This window comes from Taurulus bubalis (genome assembly GCF_910589615.1).
Source record: "Taurulus bubalis genome assembly, chromosome: 13".
NCBI lineage: Eukaryota > Metazoa > Chordata > Actinopteri > Perciformes > Cottidae > Taurulus > Taurulus bubalis.
This window is the reverse complement of record NC_136601.1, coordinates 20921448-20946247: the sequence shown is the minus strand read 5'-3', so window position 1 is coordinate 20946247 and position 24800 is coordinate 20921448. Positions and strand designations below refer to the sequence as shown.

The 24800-nt window shown below is 44.9% G+C and overlaps 1 protein-coding gene across 1 annotated transcript; it reads right to left on the bottom strand.

Annotated features, from left to right (window-relative positions):
* Positions 1-1503: 1503 nt before the first annotated feature.
* Positions 1504-24575, bottom strand: psd2 (pleckstrin and Sec7 domain containing 2; the record flags this gene model as incomplete). Its single annotated transcript, XM_079228878.1, has 14 exons — positions 1504-1722; positions 2640-2783; positions 3087-3231; positions 3693-3850; positions 4257-4327; positions 4429-4619; positions 4748-4791; positions 4908-4997; positions 6364-6422; positions 6802-6986; positions 8014-8094; positions 8355-8552; positions 22276-23016; positions 24136-24575. The coding sequence occupies 14 exons, from the start codon at positions 24573-24575 to the stop codon at positions 1504-1506; spliced, it is 2766 nt and encodes a 921-aa protein (XP_079085004.1).
* Positions 24576-24800: the final 225 nt, after the last annotated feature.

The window sequence follows — 24800 nt, the reverse complement described above, 5'->3', positions numbered from 1 at the left end:
GTACTTTTTTTTGTAAAATGTATTTCTCATACAAAAGATGCTGTCTGCCTTTGTGCTGCAGATGCTTTTGGGAGCCCGGGCCTGATTGTGAGGTCAGTCTTATTCAGCAGAAGGCCGTCGGATTGATTCTCACCAAACATGCTCAATAAAGTCTTCATAGAAAAACACGACCCTGCTATATTCACTTCTTCCTGTCGCCCACAGCTTCGACAACTCATCTGGAGCCACACACACACATGCACACACACACAGCAGCAGCTGACCCACTCAACACGGGACGCCTCCCACCCTGTGTTCCTGTTCTGCCCTTCACCCGGACCGCCGGACACCAACACATACCGCTACGCGTCGACTCTGTCGCGATGCGAGAGGAGTAGTTCTGAGGGAGCAAACGGAGACCGTGCTTTCATTCATCACACACACCGCCATCCTCCTCGGTTCGGATTGGACTTGTTAGAAAGACAAACAGGATAACTGAATGCATGTCAGTATTTGGGGTAGCGGCAGATTTAAAAAAAAAACACAGACACAGATTTGTGATCTCTCTGACTGTCTCTCTAAATCCCTCAACAGCTCGTGTCAAGGTGCCCTTGAGTAAGGCACTCAACCTCCAGCTCCTCTGGTGGAGCAGCTTAGTGCACAGTTAAAACCGCGGTCGTTCCACTTGGCAGCTCCTTCACACTTACGAATGTACGCAACTGCACGAACGTCGAGACGGAAATCGCCGGGGGGAAAAAAGTAAGAGCGAGCATGCTCGGTGTAAACCCGTCCCGGGGTGAATAAAGGTTTGGAGAATTAAATAAATAAATAAATATGCTATACATGGCAGGGACTTGATCCTTCTGAGAAGTTCTTTTGAGAGTTTCTATCGTAACTCTGGGACAGAAACGTTGTATCTTCACACACCACATCGTAGGTCCATACACACGCCTGTGGAGCGGCTGGGTGCGTAAACATGGGTGGGGAAACATTAAAAAAAGGCCAAAATGCTACAGTAGTACCATCTCCATCTGCAGGACGAGGACAGAGAGGACACAGAGAGGAGGTCTGTCCCTTCTTTGTTCTCTGTCTGGCTCTCCAACAAACACATCATAAATCACTCGCAGCTCATAACTAAAAACACATTTCATCTAAAAGACAACCGCATCGCTCTGAGACTCATTTCAAAATAATACTGACGACGTCGTTATAAATAGTGATCACACGTATGATCATTTTGAATGTGCAATAATTAAAGTTCAAAGGACTGAGGTTTGGCAGGGTCACTTGTTGGCTATCGAGCACGGGCTCTTGGTCCTCCGTCTATTGCTCAAGGACAGAAACTCATCACCAGGGCGGATACATTCTGGGAAGGAGAGCGACATTTTCTCCTGTTTCTTACTGGAACAGGAGGAGCCCGAAACACAAAATACGAACAGGAAAGCCCACAAAGAGGATTAAGCTAGTTTGGCTTGGAGGGGTGTCGTTCTTTGGGCTGAGGCCACTGCTCCTCCTTCCTCATCCTCAGCTCCTCTGTCCCGAGGCGGCCCTCCCGTTCAGCCCGCCGTGAGCCTGACTGATGGACGGGGAGGACTGCGTCTTGCGGAGGAGGCTCTCGCGGCCGGCCATGACGCCCTCCATGATCAGGCCCCCCATCACGCTGGCCTCGATCTTCTCGAGGTCGTCCGTCTCTGCGCGGATCTTGGCCTGCAGGAGGCTGATGTACGTCTCGTAACGAGTCTTCTGCTCAGACAGAGGGGAGAGGAGGAGGAGGAGGAGAGGGGAAGAGAGATTAACAGATGATGAAACCAGACAGTAATTGCCCTAAAACTCACCTCTGCTAGCATGAGCATACGTTCTGTATTTGATAGAGGTTCAGTGTAGTATTGAGCTTGATTGAAGCATCAAAGAGACAGTTTGGGGGTTTTGAAGTGGGGTTGAATGAGGTACTTATTCACAGTCAAGTGCATTACCTACAGTGGATGGAGTTTGGTGACACAGAAAGGAGTACCATCGCGGTTGCTGTGGCAGAACGTGCTTTAGATACCTCAAAGAAAGATGGACCGAAAGAAAACCTACATTTTTTCAGCGCATGTTATTTTAAAAGATATATTATCCATTATCTCTTCAAAGCCACCAGACTCAGCTGATAAAAACACATTTCACATAGATACATTTCACTTTCAGTTCAGTTCTTGGTTGGAAAATATTCTAAATACAGTTTACACGTGATATGGATTGTTTGAGGTGTACAGTTTGAGTCTGTCCCGGTCTACAGCTGTACTCTGTTTCTCTAAACTCCATCTGCTGTAGGTATTACACCGACTATGGTGTTACCTCATACAACCCCACTTCAAAATACACAAACTACCCCTTTAATATAAGCACCGAAAGTTTGAAACATAAGCATCTCTTTTCACTAACATCGTTTTCAGAGAAGAAATTGACAAATGTCTTCCTTGCTCCTAATAATTAAAAAATAAATGATAATCATGATGTACGTTAAATATTAGAATGGATATAAAAAGAAGAAAGCAGCTAACAGGCCACACTGGCCATCTGTCATGCTTTTTGGTCTCTTAGCTGCGACTTGAAAAACATACCCATAAAAACCCATAAAAACAAACATAAAAAAGCAGACAAATGAGCCGAAGCTGTACCTCGTACGTGAGGTAGTGCTCTTTGAGCCGGTACTCCTCCCACTCGCGGCTTTTGGGGTCGACTGAGGGCGAGTTTTTCCGGTGCTCCTCCAGCTCCAGGCTCATCTGCTTCAGCTTGTTCTCGTGACTCAGCAGCTGCTCCTCCTGCACCAATCACAGCCCGGACGAAAACCAGAAGACCCCCGACACAGCCAATCAGATGCCAGCAGACACAAATAGAATATGTGAAAAACGCCCAACCCCGTGTGCAGAGCTTTAATGCAGAAGGCTTGTGCAGGCTTGATAAACTGTATATTATATACAGTGCTAAGATCAATCAGAACTAGGTATTTATGTAGTATTTGACAATCATATATTATGTATCTGGTGGGGAAATAGAAGCCTGTAGAGCGCGACAGCTGCTCTTGTTCCCAATGTGTGTGTGATGGTCCGTGTGTGAGTGTGTACCTGTTTCAGTCTGGTGGACGAAGACGGCAAGATGGGCCGGCAGAATTTCTTCATGGAGCCGATGGCGGCGGGGAAGGCCGGAGCGGAGAACAGCGCCGCCACCAAGTTTATCCGGAAGATCCAAGACATCATCTCCTCCTCACTCCTGCAATGAGAGAGAGAGAGAGAGAGAGAGAGGGGGGAGAGAGTGAGGGGTTGCTGAAGGGCGAGAGAGCAGGTGAGCGCATCGAGTGAAATTGCTTGATGGATGTTTCTGAGCTCACCACATCAACACAGATTCTTCTGCAAGAAAAACTCAACTGGCTGCAGAGAATGACAGAAAATAGGACAAATACAAACAGACAGCTACAAACAGTTTATCATCGTCATCATCATCATCATCATCATCATCACCAGCCATCCCTCTGCTGCACCAGCTCATCCTGTATGGGACATTGTAACAATGGTCCAAACCGATGCTTCGTGATCTTTGCACGATACCATACATTGAAAACATGTGAAAACCTTTTCTAAACATGCATGAAAAAGAAAAATTCCATCACATTCTTTTCCTCAATTCCTGTTGTTTTTTTGTCGTGAAAAGAAAACATCTCAAATCTGACTTACGAGGCGTGCAGCAGAAAGACTCTCCAGTCGGAGGTTTTCAGCTTCAGCACGTTGGCTCTCTTGCTGTAGTCGGTGGCACGAGTGGCTAAAGCGTGGTGGACCCGCACTGCGTTATTCAGGTCCACCTCCGAAATGTCAGCGTCAGGCTTGTACTCATCCTGGGGAAAAAACAACAGGCACACAGAAATATTAGGTCTTGTTTTGGAGGCCGTAAATGTTGTTACAGCACAGAATATAAGAGTAGCCTACACTGATACTATACTACAATATACTTCAACCTGAGGAGTAGTCTTCATTAAATTACATAATAAACTTAAAACTAGCACCTCTTCAGTTTGAACATTTCACAACCTTATATGTGGTTAGTACAGGCGTCCGACCAGCAGGGGGAGACAAACACCTGGTAGAGCGGCCAAGCCTCATTTCCTCTCTTCAAGCTCTTTCTATCTCTCTCCCTCTCCAATACACACACACACACACACACACACACACACACACACAGCAAAGACAGCGGTGGTGGATGTGTGTTTCTATGGCAACGGGGCAGAGGACGAGATGCGGTACCTTCTGGAGATACAGGATCATCCCCTTCAGAACCGCATAGAACTTCTTCCAACCGCGCCGACCCCTCGGGGCTGGAAAAGGGAAAAGGGGAGAAAGAGGAAAAGAAATGTCTGTCATGTTGTTTTCCTGTAACTTATCGGATTCCTTTCATGCAGGTTACAACATCACTCACTGCGCTTGCCGTCCATGTCAGCGTGGCTCTTGCGGGTCAGCACTCCGTGTTTGTAGGTGACGGCGTTTAAGAGGATGGGAATGGCGATGAAGGGGTTACTGCCGTCCGTTACCCTGGAAACGCGCTTACTCCCGCACTCGCACTGCTCCTCCACCAGCTCCGACAGACTCTTCCTCAACTCCTCCTCCTCACTGCACACACAAATGCCCATTCAGACCGAGCTGAGCAGCAGATATTCAAGTGCTCTCGCTTCCACAAAACTTGCATACCCCAAATACTTTTGCTTTTGACCAACACAACATGTGTAATGTGTACTCACACTGCCCACTCCAGCTTCTCGTTCTTGATCGAGTTATACAAGACCTGCGGGGACGGAGCAATAAAGGAGAGGAACTGTGAAGATGTGCATCCTTTCTGAGGCGAAGACCAAATAAAGATCAAGCTGCCAGATTCTGTGGCGGCTGTACTTTCTCATGTACCTTTAATAAGTCTTTAGGGAAGTCTTTGCCATTGTTGAGGCCGTCTAGATTACTAATGAACTGTGGGCACGACATCTTCTTCCCAATGTTCTGAGGAGAGAAGGACAAACACACAGAAACACAACAGTTTAAGATGACATTTTAATTTTTGTGGAGGCAAATTTGTCAATCTTCAGCTCTGTTTTGCTTTTTTATCCTTATTTTCTGCTCCAACCTGAATGCAGTTGTGCAACTATCCACTGGGTGGCAGTGTTAAGCTGCTGGTTCTGCTAGCGATGAGAAGGTTCCACCTCTATCAGAGCTTATGGAGCAGCAGCTTAACATACATTTCCTCATGTTTTAACCTCTAATTATCATGCATCATTAGAGGATGAAACATAGGGAGGTGTTTGTGTCTCACTGACCCTTTCTGCCTGGATAAAGCCTGGAACCTGAACAGATACAGATGTGGGTCTAAAGCTGACTCACTGCTGTTAAAAAAAAAAAAAAAAAAAGATATTATCTGTGGCTTTTTATTGGTATTTGCCTCTGAGGAAGCCAGGTAACAGACAAGACAACGAGACTCTCTTTTCTAGGAAGCGTTCAAAATACCCAGGATTAAATGTTCTGTGACGATCGATGGAACGTGCGTCACGAAAGGTTTTATGCTCCATTTATTCACAATATCCAGCGAATAGGTAACGTGGTGGAGTTCAGAGCCACAACCCAACTGGATGAACTTCTTAGTTAAATGATATTTTAATGCAAATTTTAAACGCTGCAGATCAATTGCATTTCTCATTGCTTATACCAATAATGCATTTATTATATGTAGAATAAATGTCAACTAAAAACAGCCACTGACCATTTCTCTTTGCTGAACCAGTTCAGCACCTGAATTAATTGTTGTGCCACTGAATAATTCTGATTTAAAATGAATACATCAGTGTGTGCATCATCCCTTATTATGAGCCTAATGGGACATCAATTTAAAGCAGAGGCACGGACGGTGTTAGTACTATAAATATACTTACCACCTGCAGGGGTGGACAGAGACCAGGGGGCAGATTGGGTTAGCAGAGGATGGAAAGGAGGGAAAGGAAACATGTTTCAGTTAGTTTAGTTAAGAGGAGGGATATTCACTGAAAGCACGAGAAGCAGAGGCTCGAGTTGAGCAGGAGGGGTCGAGGAAAAGCAAGGCGCAGGACCTCTGACACTGATCGTGTTATGCTGCCCAGACCACAGTGCTCCAGTTTAGAACTGAACAGATGAGGCTATTCGAGGAGAGGAGAGACAGAAACGGGTCAGAATGTAGGCCGCCACGCAGCGGAAAGAGAACCAGAGCGGAGACGGGCACTAATGAGCGAATGAACAAGAAATAGAAAAGATGACGTGAATGGAGACGTGCCAGTGCTGTCTTAATACTTTTTTAGAGGAAAGGCAATCCTGCAATGAGACAAAGAAGTGCAGTACATACATGTCCGTGTAGATCGGTGTTGAGCAGCATGAGGGCGCAGGTTAATGTGTGGGCTCCATCTGCAACAGAGGACACGAGGCCGAGGTCAGCTAAATGCCTCTCCTCTACAAACACACACGTGCAGAATACACTTCATAGTCCATGCAGACACAAATCACACACACACACACACACACACACACATCTGCAGAGCTGCATAAATACTCTGCATGCTAACATAACTTCAGCCAGTGCTGTGCATTGTTGGATTAGTATTATGACTATTATGAGAGCAGCGATGACATTAACATTGAGGGTCAATAATATGCTGCAGTAGCGAGTATTTAACTGGGGTCAATATAGAGAAACTCTATAAGTGATGTAAAATATATTTATTACTAAAGGTGTGGTATTTTTTACAGCTGCTATGACTTTTATTCTTCACATCGCTCCTCATACCGTCGTCGTCGTCATCGACCTCCTTCTCCTCCTCCTCCTCCTCCTCCTCCTCCTCCTCCTCGGGGCTCTGACCCTCGGAGGCAAGTATCCGTGGGTTGCAGTGGCAGAAGCGTCTGGAGAAATGCACAAGGACCCTCTCTCTCTCCTGGGTCTCTCCCATTAGCGGAAAGGCCTTCAAGAAAGTCCTGTCACACATAAATGACACCACAAGGTCAACCGGAGGTCAAATGAAAAAAAATGCGAGATTTGGTCTGAAAGTGCATTAGACTTTGTGGAGGAAGACAGCTGAGAGCTTATGAAATATGATCTCTATACTAATCAATTAAGAAATAGGAGATGATAATCACATGACATCACATTCAGTCATTTTTCCCAGCAACATCTCAAAATATTTGCTGGTTCCAGCTTCTCAAATGTGTTTTTGTTATATATCACTGTCGGTTGATTATTTTTGGGGAATCGACAAAACAAGTCCCCATTGGGCTTGACGTTCTTTCATTTCATAGACTTAACGATTTAATCTATTATAAAAACAGGCAAGTTAGTCAATAACTAAAATAATCTTTCGATGCAGCCCAACATTATTGCTCCAAATATAAAATGTGGAACAGAATATTGATTGAAAATATTTCTATGCAGTCAAAATGAATGCAGGAACCTTCATTAAACCGTTCATATTGAAGAAACTTTAAAAGAATACTTTATTCCTACCCTCTTTTTTCATGAGCTGACTTCAGTGTGAAAACCTGACGAGGAAAAGTGTAAACCGTATTGAAATCCCAGATCCAACCAATATGAATGCAGGACTTTTAGGATGTTCAATATTAATCTGTAGCAGTGACAGTTTGCTAATCTGTGCCAGTCTGAAGTGCTCACACGAGGACTCTTGACTGAGGACGGCGGGCTGAAGGCAGCAGTTTGAGACAGCGACATGTCAGGTACAAAGCAGTGATGAACTCCACTGCTGTCAGCTCCACCGGCCAACTGCACTGAACACGACAGCTTGATTAGCGCAAAGCTAACGCCCTGTGATGGGGGTTAAAGCGGAGAACACACACACACACACACACACACACACACACACACACACACACACACACACACACACACACACACACACACACACACACACACACACACACACACAGGCGTGCGCGTGTTTGGACCTCTACATCGCACACTCATCACTCCCGAGTGCTGACGGTGCGTTACCTCAGGGCTCGGTCCAGCGACAGGCCGGAGAAATCGAAGAAGCTCAGGTACTCCGATGCCACCAGCTGGCTGAACTCGTTACTGCGGGGAGACGGGAAGAGAGCATCGGCACATCAGCGCGGCGCAGAGGGCGTACGAATGTGTCCTCTATTAATGTTATATTAAGAATGAAGTGAGCACATGCATGGTGTTTGTGATTATGTGTTTGTATTCTCATGTGCATCAACTCCGTCTGTCTCATCCATGCACTAATACTGAACATATGCAACTAAGTAAACATGTTTTCTTGTGTTTCTGGTGATTTATTGTCATCATGTGCTACTGTGTGTGTGCCTGCTCACTTCTTGCCCAGGTGTCTGGCCACGTCGCAGCGTTTGAAGCCCTCCAGGTGATAGAGGCGCTTGGCCAGCCTCTTGGCGGCCTCGCAGTCGGCTCGGCAGCCATTGGCCAGTGTGTCGGTGCTGCCGTGCTCCAAGCGCTCCAGACTGCCCAGATCGCACTCCTCTGAGTCAGATGGCACGTCTGTGAGGTTGGCATCGCTGTTGGAGAGAACACACACACACACACAAACAAACACACACAAGCAGGTGCTTAGGTTAATGAATGGAGCACATGTCCGTCGTTGCACGCCCACTCACTTCAAACTAGACAGAGGAAACTGGAAAAACTCAATTACGTAAACATATGCTCACATAGACACAAGCGAAAGTCAAATGATGTTTAAATGACCTGTGATGACACTGACCCAGTTCCGCCATCCCTTAACATCCTGCTTTAAAGCAGTGAATCCAGAGGTTGATTATAATGCTGAGGCAGCTTTCACCTGCCCCAATCTCTTCTTAAAAAGCTCCACTAATCGCAGACCGTTGACCTCGAACATGCTTTGAATTTAAGTGCTGAAATATACAAACTAAAAGGCCGATTCTACTCTTCTTTACCTCCGTTTCAGGCACATGCAGCCTGGACGTTAGAGAAGTGGGCTTTTCATTTATAAAAAAAGGCCCGTAGAGCGACGCGCTCCCCGGCCAAAACATGTGCCGTGACCTTGCCCTTGGGCGAAGCGCCCGACTGAACGAGTAAGTCGTCCATCCCATGCTCATTGTCCTGCCGATCCCAGCTGTGAATGGGTGTATCCGTGTGACTGCAGGAGACTGAAAGTACTCGGTCCCTGCAGGAGCATTTAAAGTGAAGAAAAAAAACATGAGATGAGCTGCCAAACAGCCGAGACAAAGAGTGAACGCGCAGCTTTCATCGTCAACTAATGACATGTAAAGTCTGAATGAATGACACGTTCTTGAACACCATGGAACCGATTTTAAGCCGATAACCTTTGCCGGGATTCACTTTGACATGATAATATAGTATCGTCTCAAACTGAAGTGCATTGAAACGGTGAATGCACCGAACCTGAGCCAAAATGTAAATAATGTTTGTAGAGCCAGCTGACTTCACATTAAGAAATGAGGCCATCACTGCAGACTGGGATCAGTGTGTTGCTCGGGGACAGAGAGCGATGAACCCATCAAGCCAAGGACTCTCACTCTGTTTCACTGAGTGTCGTCAGGAGAACAGAGAGAGATTCGATGATTAATTAGTGCCCTGCTTATTCATTTATGAACGTACTGAGGTAGTGTATTCAAGATATTGAGTTATCTCGCCTGTACTGCATTGCGCTGTATACTTTGTGACACACCAGTCCATCAGCGGGGAGCTGTTCGCTTCTTCTTTTTTTGTTATAGTTCTGTAAACACCAAGTACTGATGCTCTCATCTGACATCCGAGCAAAAAAAGCACGACATTCAATATCATCAAAGCTAAAAGGAACAAACACTAAATGATCTCAGTCATAATTCTTCAGAAACAATTTATTTATTCATTAGTCTAAATGGCGTCTCCTCGTTTCCTGTCTGTGTGCGTCTGCGTGGCACCATCAGCATCCTCAGCCAGATGATTCTGATGTAGTTTTGTTTGCATAATCGGATCAGCCCAATTGCATTACCCCGCACAAATTCAATACATTAGGCGCTGATGTCGTAGGGGATTTGCTGGTTACCATGGTGACGGCGGAAGCCTAGTGTCCCGTGCTAGCGAAGGGATCGTAGAGACGAAGTTTACGTTGTGTGGGACCGAGGAGAATAAACTGACTGATGCCAGAAACACGTGAACACTGGTGTCTCTGCTCCAGGCAAGGTCGCACTGTCCTCGGTCTCTGACTGATTCATTAGGCACCGAGTATCCCTCTTCATCCGACCTCTGACCTCGGACCAGTTTTCCCCGGGAGACACTACAAGGAGCTATTGCCCCCAAAGAAAAACAGCTCCCTGGGTCACGGCAGCACATGAACCGTCCGCCATGATGAGGCGGGTCATGCAAACTCCTCCACCTTATCTCGGGGGAGCATCGCTGCATGAATGACAACGAGATTGCAGATACAGTCGGGTGGAAGCGATTTCATTTGCAGGGTGCCTGGGCTCACCCTCAGGGACAGGGTGGGGAGTTTGTGTTTCCTGATGGAGGGAAACCGGTTTTAGAAGGAGCCGGTCGAGGTGGTTTGGCGATGTGATTAAAACGCTTCCTGCGCGGTCCCTCTGGAGGGATTCTGGACATGTCAGACAGGGAGGAAACCCAGATTCTGCTCAATGGACTACATATCCCACAAAGCCTGGGAAAGTCGCGGGAACAACCTCCCCCCATTGACATGAAAAAAGTGGATGGGTGGAAATATAAAGACATAAAGATAAAAGAGAAACACACACACACACACACACACACACACACATATAGACACAAAATAAAAAGGAGTCTGCGGTAAGCCATCAAAACAATATCCAGCCTGGTGCTTGCAGGGAAATTGCTTCCGCTTGTCTGACCGTATTAATTCACTCGACGCAGAGGGACCTCATAAATCATTCAAAGCTCATTTCAGTCATGGGGCCAAAACGATGGCAGGCTCCCCCAATTCACTGGTGTCTGGCAATAATAGAACCAACACACACACACACACACACACAGTGAGAGAGACACAACATGATGTGTCAGATATCAAGTGCAGACCTTTTGCGCCGGGACACTTGGCGTCACCGAGGGCCAAGTGGCACACAGTAAACCTATTTGTCGATCTAAACTTTCTAAAAGGCACATTTCTGTATCCCCAGGCCTCACATTCATCCTGTGAGACCGCCACAGTCTGACTGTGTCAGAGACACGGAGCGTGATGGTGCATGCCAGTGACTCACATGCTAATCTCTTTGGCTGTGCACCACCCGAACCCACACCTAGAGGTGTGTTTGCGTGTAAGGTGTGTGTGTGTGTGTGTGTGTGTGTGTGTGTGTGTGGGGCCGTATTCTTGTTAAATGGCATCATCCATGAGGGTAATCATCTATTATGGGATGAACTGGATTACGAAATTCTGTTATTTCGCAGACTCTTCTTTCATTTTTGTATCACTCTGATCGAGGCAGACGTATACGGGCAAGCACACATATTGTGCGTGTTTGTGCGTGTGCGTCAGCCAGGTCATCTGCTGGGCCTTTTTGATACGATCTCAGCAATATTAGACTCTTAAATGTAAAACATAGTAACAAAAACACCACACACAAACGGCACAAGAAAACGAGACAAAGTTATATCCACATCATTTTTTCTCCACATTATTAACACTGTTGGGTGTTTTACAAGTTGCTGTTGAAAATAACAGTTTAGAGCAATTAGGCTATAGCAACAAGTGGGCTATAGCAACACATATCTATATTTAATACCTCAGCTGGAGCTGAAACAAAAATCCATCGACTGATTAGTCGCTGGGATTTTCTTTTATTGATTATTCATTTCAGTCATTCACTCAAGTATAAATGACTGTTTCCAGGGTCTCTAACATGAGGATTTGCTTTTCTCCTTTTTAAATGAATTGTAAACTGATTTTTTTGTTGCCCCTATCCTCAATATCACCTTGTATCCATAGCAACTACAGAAATATATATCTTGCATCCCATTTAAAATCAGTCCTGATGGAGATAATATGCTAATTTATGGTAAACTCCTGCTAAATTCTCTAAATCCACTACATTCATTAGCAGGCACCTAACAGTCCCTAAAAGAACACCACGAGAGATTAAACATAATAATAATAATTTCCATCCCAATTTCAGTATCATAGAGAAGTGCCAGCAGAAGTACAATAGAAGTATTCTTGTGATAGTTTCCCAGAGTGAAACTACCTCACTATGTTGCCACGCAGCATAATGTTCACGTTCCCACCCACTGGGACGTGACATCCTAAATAGTCTGTGATGTTAAACTTACAGCATCTGCAGCAGAAAGTCGAAGTGAACGTCATATTCCTCTTTCCACATCGTCTCTCGGAAATTTGGAAATCAGCGGTTAACGGCGCGCGGAGGTCCGACCGCCTCATCGTCCAGTCGTCGGTAAAATCCGCATCGGCCCCGGTTTGTTTCTTAACTTCCAAAAGAGATTTCTTCTAAGCGGAAGTCAGCTCCTCGGTAATTACAGCTTCTTGGGATGAGTTGGACGGCAGCGTGACTTCACGCAGTGTCAACAGACCAGGAATGTGTGTTTAGTTTCTTTCTTTCCTTGAAGTTTGTTGGCTTTCTGGGAGCTGCGCGGAGGAGAGGATGTTGTGGGCGGAGCCAGCGACCGGACACTCTCCCGTTAGAGCAGAGGTTCTCAACCTGTGGGGCGCGACCCTCCAGTGGGGTGCAGAGGTACTACAGGTGGGGCGCAGGGGGGAGGGTTTTTTTTTAATCCTTTTTTAAAATAATTTCTTATAAATACATTTTTTATAATCGTTTATTAATCCCAGAGTGGGGAAATTATTCTCTGCATTTTACCCATCCTCGCACATAGCTGCACTAATTTTAAACGTTGTTGTTATGATCTTATATTTAGTGCAAACCAGGTTAATTGCAGCCATAATAGGCAATTTGTTTGCCAAATATTAGTATTTTTTTTTTTACACAGATCTAACTTTTATTTGCATTGTTCTAACAAAGTGATTGCACATGTTATTAGTTTTTATCTGATGGAGCGATCTGGTTTACTTTTTTTTGTAATTGTCTTTATTCTATTATTTGAAAAAGCACGGATGGGGGAGTCACAAAAAGTTATTTCAATAAACATTCAGCATTGACCATTTTGTTAGAATTGTGTTGCCCCAACAAAATTCTAACAAAATTGTTAAAATCAACGAATTTTGAACTAAACCATTGGTTCTCAAACTCTTTCTGTCACGCCCCACTTTGGCGGACAAAACATGTTCATGCCCAACCATTGCGTTTGACCGTTCCTAGTGGCGGCTTCAATGGCCCGTGTGTCCCGTCCGGCACAGCTTCCTCTCCGGGCCCAGCAGATCGGTTCCATTTCAGCGGGACGGTCCTGTTTGGACTCGGTTCAACTCAGCGCGCTTTCCAGCATGTGGGCATTTGTTTGTGGTTATTTCTGTATACGTTCCTCCGGTGTATCGCTTCAATGTGGCTCATGCAAGACACAGTAAACTCAGCTCACCACTGATCTGGTCCCAAAATGTAAAAAAAGAACCTGTCCTATTTTTATTGTAAAATGAGGATGCCAGATTAGGTGTTGGAGAGCAGGATATAAATAGTTAAAGGAGCATAAAAGTACTTTATCAACGTCACTGACTGGAGGTCCGTACCTACCTTTTTTATGACCTCTGTAAATAATGCACAGTAATATCAGGGTGCACAGAATCACATGTGATGGGTTATGCTCCCTCGACACACACACACACACACACACACACACACACACACACACACACACACACACACACACACACACACACACACTAACGCACACCGATTTTGTTTACAAGACACACTGACACATCCCTGCATGCTAGCCTCACCATCTAATTCCCTCCTTCCTCTTTCTCATCTGGTGGAAAGAAGAACAATAGACAAATCTGAGGACCAAGAGGCAGCTGCGGGGTCAAAAGTACACAATTTTGGAAGATGAGAATAGAGACAAAACCCTGGAGGTAGCTCGATTGCTATTTGGACGGGCGAGCACTCCACGAGGTTCACTGCAGCCGGGCCCCTGCGCGTTATTAGGTTCAGACGACAATGAGTACATTTCCTGGACATTTCCTTGATGACAACAAAATGAAGTAGTCAGCACTGGGACCAGCATGCTCTTTTGGACTGAGCACACGCTGCTGAATACTGATCACGTGTTTTTTATGCAGCCAACGGCAGTGACTCATGGATAAACTTTGTCATTTACACACCAAGGATTTTGTTTTACAGGCAGCAGAGTTTATGGACCTGTTGTAGCACAGATGTAATGTTCTCATGGCAGCCAACGCATGGGATAAAGTACTTTGAACAGTTAGCCACAGATAAGTGCTCCTCACTAACAAATGCAGCTAAATGCAATTAAAAGGAGTCCTTATTTTGCGCTCACTAAAACAGAAAAAAATGCTTTGCACACGGTCTGTGTGTGTGTTTTGTGGACTTTGGAGAAGGCTTTCGAAAGAGTCCACCTGTGAGTCGTGTAGGTGGTACAGAGCTGTGTAGGTTTTTTTGGCAGGAAGACAAAACATGTTTTGGGGACCTCAGAATTGCTTCTTTGCAGACAATGTGGTCCTGTTGGCTTCATCCGACCTGATGAACCTGGTTTGCTGTGGAGTGTGACGCTTCCAAGTCTGAGGCCATGGTTCTCAATCTTCTCAGAAAATGGTGGCTGCCCCAAGTGAAGGAGTTCAGGTGTCCCAGGGTCTTGTTCAAGAGCGGGGGTAAAATGGAGCGTTTATGTTGGATCTTTGTAGAGAGCTCAGACATCATAAGGGAGCTCGCTGTTCTCTGAGGTGGTGCAGGCATCTGATCGTGATGCCTCATGGACGCCTTCTGTTGGATGATTTTTCAGGGAGCCCACTGGATAGAATCATATATCTCGTCTGGGAACGGCTTGATATCCTCAGGGAGCTGGAAAACGTTGCTGGGAGAGGGACGCGTGGGCTAATTGCTTATCCTGCTGCCACCAAACCCGGCCCCGGGGTCAGAATATGGATGGAAAGTTTAGTAATTGTGATATCATCAACCACTATTGATGTTAAGATTTAATACCAACAATCCTTATGCTATAGTTTACACTACAGCCTTAAAGATTGTCAATTTAAGTAAAGGTTACATAATGATAACTAAATCACTGTACTTTGAAATGGCTTTTATAACTTGTGGAATAAATCTACAAGATAGACAAGAATCTGTGGAATTTGACCATCGCAGATGTCTGTCCATAAGAAAACGTATTTCCTAAATTGTCTTAAAATGTAATGTAATTTCTTACACATACATAAACACACACACAAGACTCCCAAAAACTGAGTAAGACTAATTTTGCCAGTAAAACACATGGATAACTTAAAATCAACCATTGATTAAAAGAGGAGAAGAGAACGTTGAAAAACAATATCAGGACATAAATATTGTGTAACTTTCCACTCAACCCATACAGTAAGTGTAGACAGACGCCTCAGAGGAGAGAAGCTTGTGGTAAGAAGAACCCCATTCAGCCAAAACAGCCATTGGTACAGTAAGACTGTGGGATGTGTCATAAAACTGAGTCGAGCTATAAATAGACGGGGGATAAATCTGTCGGTGCTGAAATGATTCAGTTAGTGTGTGTATCTGTGGTGAGAGGGTGAAAGAGAGAATTTGTATGTATTACTGCTTGTGTTGCAATAGTGTGCACACGTACGTGTATGCCTGCGTTTGTGTGACTGTGTGTGTGTGACTGTGTGTGTGTGTGTGTGTCCATATCACTGCCTGACTTAGAGCCAGGAAAGGATAATCTGCAGGATGTTTCAGCAGCACTATAGAACCACGCAAAGGGTTTTATTCCCAAAATGACATCCTCAAAGATGTGTGTGTGTGTGTGTGTGTGTGTGTGTGTGTGTGTGTGTGTGTGTGTGTGTGTGTGTGTGTGTGTGTGTGTGTGTGTGTGTGTGAAACAGGAAGAGGGAAAGATTCGGAGTGTAAAGCTCTGGCATTATACACATTTCTGTGTACGCATGCAAGCTGCTCGGCCCGCGTGTCTTTTATTTGCATGTGTGTGTGTGTGCGGCTCTGCACGCCACGGTGTATATGAAAGAGATTATAGTCCACGCGCCAGAGCTGCGTCTCTGATATGGAAACAACTGCGCCTGTCTTTTATCTGCTCTGCTCGGGCTTAGATCTCGTGGGCTCTCGCGAACCAGAGGGGAGGAACACACACTCGGCGGCACGTTCCCCAAACAGATACACATAGGATCATATCCATGCATGCTAATGCTAAGCCAGAGATGCTGCATACAACTTCATCATAGGAGTTTTTTTTATTTAAAGTATGCATGAGTGAACAAGACCCCCCCTTGTTATACACTTCCCATCGCATTCTCTTTGAATATGTGTTTGTGCTTTGATGTGACTGTGCAGAATGGCCTCAAGTGGCATATCCATATCAGTCAGACGCGTTTCACTGCGTGTGTGTGTGTGTGTGTGCGTGTGTGTGTGCGTGAATGCTCCACTACATGTTGCATTCTCACATAGGCAGCATTCAACTAGTCGGCTCCACTGTTTAGCTCTAGCTGCTATTGACACGAGTAAGCTGCTTGACAGACAAACAGACAGAGAGAGTGTGTGTTTTCCCAGCAGCCTCTATGGATTAAGGTTAAGCTTAAACCTCCATGATGGTCCCCACAGAGGGCAGAGAGGGACGCGACTGTTAAAGTAACAGATTGATTGGCTAACTAAGCAAATGACCAGATGTGATTGACAGTGCAATCTGTGACTGAACTAACAAGCATGTTCACTGACTACGGCCCTGGCAGCATCACTTCCGGCTTGAAGGAAAGCCCTCTGTGTTAGATGGCTTGTCCACAACATCTGCAATACTTGCCAATGTTTCCTACACCCCTGTGGCCGGCTGCCGACTTTACTTCCTCCATCCACTGATGTCAGAATAATCAGCAGTAGCAGGGAGGGGATCTAACGGGGAGAGTTTGGGCTGAGGTGCGATTAGGTTGCATCTCTCTGCCCGTGGCGTCAGCAAAGCGCTGTCTGTTATGGAAGTTGAAGCCTGCATTTTGGACTCTGTATGCGCTGAGGCTGTCACAAACATTGATGCGAGGCTTGACAGCCATCGGAATCAATTTGAATATTTTCACGCAGTGAATATCTGTGAGCCAGTGGTGCTTCTTTGCACTGATGCACTACAGAACGACAACTGTTTATGATCTGTAAAATAGGATCACGTTAACAATAAGAAAAAGTACGACTAGTAAGTGTAGAACCGTATGCGTTGCTTTCATGAAAGGCGTGTTAGACACGTGTCCAACTGATTTATGATTCACTAACAGACTTCACGCAGCGTATTGAGACGCATACGGGGTCCAACTGCTTTATGCCGCATGCCAATGATTTCCGGAAAAGACACACGACTCTTTCTTCTACTTCGTTCTGTACGTACACGCTCTGTCACTAGTCATAACAAACGCCCGCGCTGCGTGGCCATGTTCAGAGCCCTTTGTTCATCGACTCCCATGTACATGAATCCAGTGAAAGAATGGCTTGTAAGTCTTCAGCCACACTAGAAATGACGGCCTTTAGATAGATCCCCCCCTCCCCACCCTATGACATCACCAAAAACCTATGACATCATCATCCGTCTCAGCTGCACTTAATAATTAGACAATGTTAGCATGCTAAGATCGGGAAATTGTTCAAACCTATAGTTGCTGAACATCAGCATGTTAGCATTGCCATTGTGAGCATGTTAGCAGTGGTGTATAATAATGAAGTATTTCTACTTTGTTACTATACTTAAGTATTTTTTTGGGATATCTGTACTCTACTATTTACTATTTATATTTCTGTTGACTTTTACTTTTAGTTCACTACATTTTGCAAAGAAAACTGGTACTTTTATACATTTCCCCTGTAACCTTCGTTACTCGCTACAAAATCAAATCTATCTTTAGAAGAAAAAAACACATCCGAGACTGTTGTGGAACACAGACTCCACCAAGCAGGTTTTGCGAATCACAATATTATGCATTTGCCCTCTACATCCTCTCGTCCAGCGGTCCCAAACCTTTATTGTGCCTGGACCGGTTACGTGAAGACAATATTATCTCGGATCGGGTCCGACCTCGGGGAGAAGGGAGACAACGACACCCGACATGTGTTCTTTATGTCCAGTCTACTCTTAACTGAACCATTATGTCCAGTATACTCTTAATTTATAACCCGCTGCACAAAGACAGGATGTTGAAATGGAGGCAGGTTTCAGAGCTTTTTTGGCGATCTCAGAATATTCTGCCTTGGCTTTAATCCAGAACACCAGCAGAGTTGAAACAGACTTAAGTTTCATTTTTAGAGTAACGTAACATCTTGACATGTGTCAAAGGTTCCATCTGAGGTTACCACAGACGGATGTATCCGGTCATTTTTCACAATAAAACATCTTTCTGTCCTTGATTTTTTTAATTTAATTTAATTTTTCCATTCATTCTTTCTGTGCGGCCCGGAATGAGTATTTATAACCGCACTGTTACAACTCCTTCATAGTGTCATATTGCGTTTTGGAGAATTATGATGACAAGTTCATAGTAGGTGCAAAAGTATACTTAGGTACAATATATTATGTTGAACATAATACATATGGATGGATCACATGCAAACCCAGTTATTTTCAACACAACTCCTGGTCCTTAGTCATGGTGGCCACAGCACTTAAAAGAATAAACTTCATAATTCTCAAAATTCTGACCCTTTGCTTTTTTATTCAAAGCATGTACTTGTACTTTTACTTTCAATACTTAAGTACATTTTATATCAGAAAAATACTTTTATACTTAAGTACAGAAAATATCAGATAATTTAAGACTTTTACTCAAGTAGTATTCTAATAGGTGACTTTTACTATTACTGGAGTCATTTTCCAGTAGGCTTTTGGGTACTTTATACACCACTGCATGTTAGCATGCTAACGTTGGCATATCAAGCTGCTGTGTTTTCTGGTGTCTAGTCATGTTGTGCTCTGCAGCTTGAGCATGGAACGGTTATTTGAGCGGTTCTATCCACTTGCAAATAGAAAATCTCGAGACATGGGCTGACTGGCCCATGAAAAAACTAAATGTCTGCCAATTTGACAGGCTGACTGACTGATTACCTCGCCTTTCTTTCTCTTTTTTTATCCATTGCTTTGCAGCTGCTCTGCCCTGCAGTGAAAAGGACTAGTTGTCCATGAAGCCCGAAGTGCCAAAATATGTAACTGCGCCATTTCCGAGGCTCCCCACCGGGAAGAATGGAGGTAGGGAGTGGCAAGGAATGAAAGATAAGAAGCAGGACAGCACTGTAGGCAAAATGGAAGAGGAGGTGATGCAGAGAAGAAAGGAGGAGGACGGGAGATGAGATAAAGTGAGATAGGACAGATAAAGTGGGGAAATGAATAAAGAGACGGGAGGTGAGATGGAGCTAACAAAGAGAGGGAGTGACAGAGTGAAGGAGAGAGAAGAAGAAATGGATGAGATAACGCAGCAGCCTTCATAGCTTGGGTAAATAATTATTTTTGCCTTGACACGCTCCCATTTCTGAGACGTTATGAATCATGAAAAGCTGATGGGAGATCATAAAAAGATGGGAATTTTAAAACGATAATAGCCTGTCTGTCCTATTCCCTATGAGCTGTGTGTTGTCAAGAATCCATTAAATGGTGCTATAGTGTTTTCATTATTAGCATTTTTAGCCGCGCTACTTCAGGCTACTTCGATTCAATTGGGCTGAAAAAGCAATTATTTTAAAATCATGTGTTCCCCCTCTAAAGAATATTACAGCGCAAACTCTGATGGCTTTTACCTCCATTGGCTTGCATTGAAGTGCCAATACTTGTATCTCCTGAAGAACTAAAGTCAACGACTTCTAGTTCATGATAAATTAGTTACTGTGAGTGTCTTTAAAGCTTAAAAGTCCCTTTAAGACCGACTAGCAGATGTATCCACTCCAGATTTAAGTGCTCAAATGTCTGGCAAGCTGGCCAGCTTGGAGAAAAAGTCACACACACACACACACACACACACACACACACACACACACACACACACACACACACACACACACACACACACACGCTCTCTGGGACCCTGCTGGGCAGAGGAAAGCTGAAGACGATGATGTCATGACATAAACAATAGCTCATTCAGTTTGGCGCTGGTGGTCAGGAAGCAAGACCGTGCTTAAAGGACAACATCTGTACACACAGAGAGAGAGAGAGAGAGAGAGAGAGAGAGAGAGAGAGAGAGAGAGCCGACATCTTAAATCCTCAGTTCATCCTATAACTCGTACTGAGCTACGAAAGCACCGGGAGAGTCTGTGAACAAATCCCGGCAGTTAGCTGAGCTGATCATGTCGGATGGTCTGAGTGCATCTACTTGGCATTCCAGTGGATTTTTAAATGAAACTGTGCAGCAGAGGGCAGAGCTGGAGAGCAAGTCACAGGGATTGGGTACAAGTCAGCCAGCCAGACCTATAGTTCGGGTTACATGGCTTCCCCATATGGTTCCTGTTAGCACCTCCCCCCTTCAGTGGCTCTGCCCTGCCGTCCTCAACCCTCTTTAGTGCTATTAAGGTAATTAAATGTAAGACAGTACTGTCAGCTGTTGCCATATCCCCCACAATTCCTTGGGGTCTATGCAAAGGATGGACAGAGTGGATGAGTTAGAGTACAATATCTCAGCACTGTCATAAATATCAGCTGGCTGTCTGGGGCGAAGAGAGAAGGATGCCCCTGCTGCTCAAGTGATTCTTTATACTGACGAGCACCCTGTATCTTATTTCAGTGCTGCAGTAAAAATGTCAAGTGTTAATCTCCCATATAAAGCAGCCACACCAGACCTACAAATTCTGTTTCCACTCAAAGAAGTCTTTTGTCGTGCATAAACCTTGTGTGATTTGGCAGCGCTGAGGTTATCTCTCCCCGCTGTGCAAGTACGCTTTAAGCAGAATGGTTGAGGAAGGCAAATACCCCACCGTGCACGTCTGCAGCCTGAGTTTACCGCTCTCTCAGTCACTACGAACAGGGGAAAGGAGCCGTTTCATTTCAAATGCATGCAATTCTGCTTAAACAGTCCCACTGACTCCATAAAAAATGTAAAAGCTCTCTACTGCCTTTCTGTTTGCTTGTTGCTGCTTCAGCCTGTTGTGCAGATGTAAGATTCACGCTGAGGCCCACAAGGTTATCCACCCGTGTGCAGTTTTCCTTTCTCTACTCTTCCAAACATGTAAAGGCTTTTAAGCTGACAACACGTTACGTTGGCTGGTACGGATTTGCCTGCCAATGGAGTTTACATGTGAGGACAAATGACTTCCTTTGGAACCGCCAGACCACCACCCTGCCCCCTCACAGCCGGTACCGTGCTCACGCCACCTGCTGGTTAAGCCAAGGTCACCGCACATTGTGCTGAGTACATTTCCAGGCAACAGCAATGATATATATATATATATATATATATATATATATATATATATATATATATATACACACAAAGCCTCCACTGCCTGGATGGAACACAACACACACTGGAATATGTCCTCAACATTCACTCGTCTGTGTTAAACATCCAGAATAACCTATTTGCTGTTATAGTTCACAGATGTACGTCTTGTTTCTTCTACATGGACTGTTTGATTATGGTGGAACAGCTATTACATGTTAAGTTTTCAGTTGTCAGTGGCAACAGGAAAATAGTTATATCATTGTGTTTTACTTTAAACCCCCTGTGTATTAGATTGTAAATATTTTGTCTTTGGTCACTGCTATTGCTAATATACTGAAACCCAGCGTCAGACCCGACCTGGACATGTAAAGATAATAGACTGCACTAATTCTAACCAGGATTAGAACTGAGCGATTAAAAAAATATCTAAAATACCTCAATATCGATTTATTGAGACGATATCGTACGGCAGATAGTTGGTGCTTTTACAAAATATTTACAATATGAGATTTTTGATGAATAATGATCAGGAATGCGGATATAATGACCAAGTGGGTGATGGGGAATTCATATAACAGGAAAAGACAACACTTATGCCATTATACGATATTTAGTGTCATATCCCAATATTGGTACAATATTGATATATTGCCCAGCTCATAATATTTCCTGTTCAAACCCTATTCACTCATAATAGGTGTAAGGGTGCTGTAAATACATAAATAACTAAAGATAGAATGGGGCCTTCTCACCTGACAGAGTTGATCATGGCTCCACGACCCTCTACGGCTGCATGGTATCCATTGGGGACGGCCCAGCGTTGGCTCAGCACAAACTCCGACCTGCTTCCTGGTATGCTGGTCCTCAGTGGGCTTCCTCCTACTCCGGCCACAGCTCCGCAGACGGCGCTCCCCCCGGCCGTGAGCTCACTCGGGGAGTCCGGTCCGGCCTCAGCTCCTTCTAGCTCCTGAACGGTTTCCAGCTCCAGCTCCAGGGGTTCGGGACCCTGTAACAGCGCCCTCTGCTGGATGAGCGGCGTCAGTGGCGCCTCGAAGCTGACGCAGCTGTCCGTCTCGTCCGTGAGCGACAGCACGTCCAGAGAGTCCAGGCTGCTGTAGCAGGTGCCGCCCCTCAGGAGGGCCGACTCCACGATGCGCTCGAACGTGGAGCTGAAGCCGTCTTTGTTGTCCACCCGGCCCTTCTCCCTCTCCTCCTCCAGCTCCCTCTCCTCTTCCTCCTCCTCCTCCTGGACATCAACCTGCTCAACGATCTGCTCAAACGTCGAGCTGAAGCTGTCCTGGTTCTCTCTCCCATCTCCGTCCTTCTGGACCTCTTCCTCCTCTTCCTCCACTTCGGCGTCGGCCTGCTCTACAGTCGTCTCAAAGTTGGAGCTGAAAGTGTCCAAGTGCGTGTGAGTCCCTCCTTCGTCTCCTCCCTCGTCCTCCTCGCCGGCCTCGTCTTCGTCTTCATTCCCACCTATGCCATTTGCCAGTCTGTTTCATCGCGGAGAAAGAAAAAACAAAGGGATCGTGTGAAATTACATTCAGCATAAGACTCAAACACACTCATTGCTTTGTTGAGGTCGGCACACATGCAAAGCAGATCATTCTTTTTCAGTCTGAAATCATTCCTCATTCAGGAGAAGTGTGCACAATGGGAACATATTTCAGCTTGAATGGCCACAGTGACAATTGAAGCGAGATGAAAGATGACAACGCACTGTCCAATTTGCCACAACGTGAATAGCTGGAAGCTCATCTCCCCCGGCCTGTCAAACCTCCACTATTTCATCCCTTTCATTTCTGACAACATGAATGTATTGCTCTGTGTTTGCTGCTGATGGAGAGAAATAACTCATCAAAGAGTGAAACTGCTTAATATACGTTAACTGTATTTTTGCATTGGTACGTTAAAGTTTGTCTGTGCATTTCCTAAAACCATTATGTATTTTATTTTATCTACAGTTTTCTCATAAAGCAAAGCGTTAATTAATTGACATGAATCCCAGAGTGCCCTTCACTGCCTATCTGTGTTGGTTTGAAATTGGTTTACAGAGTCCTCCGGCTATTCGGAAATAAAACCACGTTGTTCCCACTTGTTTTCCTTTCAGCTCATTTTGTCGTGGCCTTTTGTCTGTTTGTTTTTGTAAAATGCAAATAAGGTTAATTATGTACCAGAGAAAACCATTTACCATTAAAAACATTTGGCATGGCAAAGTGGCACTCGATTATGAAACGTGAAACATAAACACCCAGACCGCAAAAGGCAGATTTAGCTTTCTTTAACAAATAAGTGTGTGTGTGTGTGTGACTGTCAAGATCTAGTTTTGATTAATCTTTAATGTGATATCATACTCTGACATCTAAAGGTCAAAGGATCTTCACACCCTAACAGCGCTATATATATATATATATATATATATATATATATATATATATATATATATATATATATATATATATATATATATATACACATATATACATATATACATATATATGTATATATATATATATATATATATATATATATATATATATATATATATATATATATATATATATATATATATATATACATATTTACAGAGGATGATGATTTAGTGCACTAACCGCCCAGCTTGTTCAGGGTGAGTTGCCTCCTTTTCGATAGCTGGTTGCATCTCTTCATTTTCCTTCTCCTCCTCTTCCTCGTCCATCCCCTCTTCCTCGTGTGTTGCCTCCTCCTCCTCCTCCCCCGCCAAGCTCACCTCTACATTTATGCACACTTCCCCTCTCGTCCCTTCCCTCTCTCCCTCCGCCCCTCCATCTGTATGTCGATCCCCGTCCACCCTCTCCTCTTTCAACTCGCCCTCTCCTCCCTCATCCTTTACCTCCTCCCTCCCCTCTCCTTCCCCCTGGGCCTCCTCCTCTCCCTCTCTGATCTCCTCCTGTTGTTTGCCCTCCTCTGCCTGGCTGTGTGTCTCTGCGGGCGGGTCAGTGGTGCTGGTGGTGGTGGTGGTGGTGGTGGGCTCCACTGGGCTCTCTGGCAGAGCCTGCCCCTCCTGGGTCATGGTGCTCCTCACTGATGGCGGGGCTGCCGTCCACTCCTGTCAGAGACGAGGACCGGAGCGTCCGATCAGCAGAACGCTCTGCAGAGAAAAGGAGACAGAGAGCCAGAAGAGAGAGAGAAACTCAGCATGAAAGGAAGACAAAGTACCACGAGAAAATGAGGAGGAGGAGGAGGAGGAGGAGGAGGAGGAGGAGGCCGTGTTATAAAATGACGGTAATAACTACGA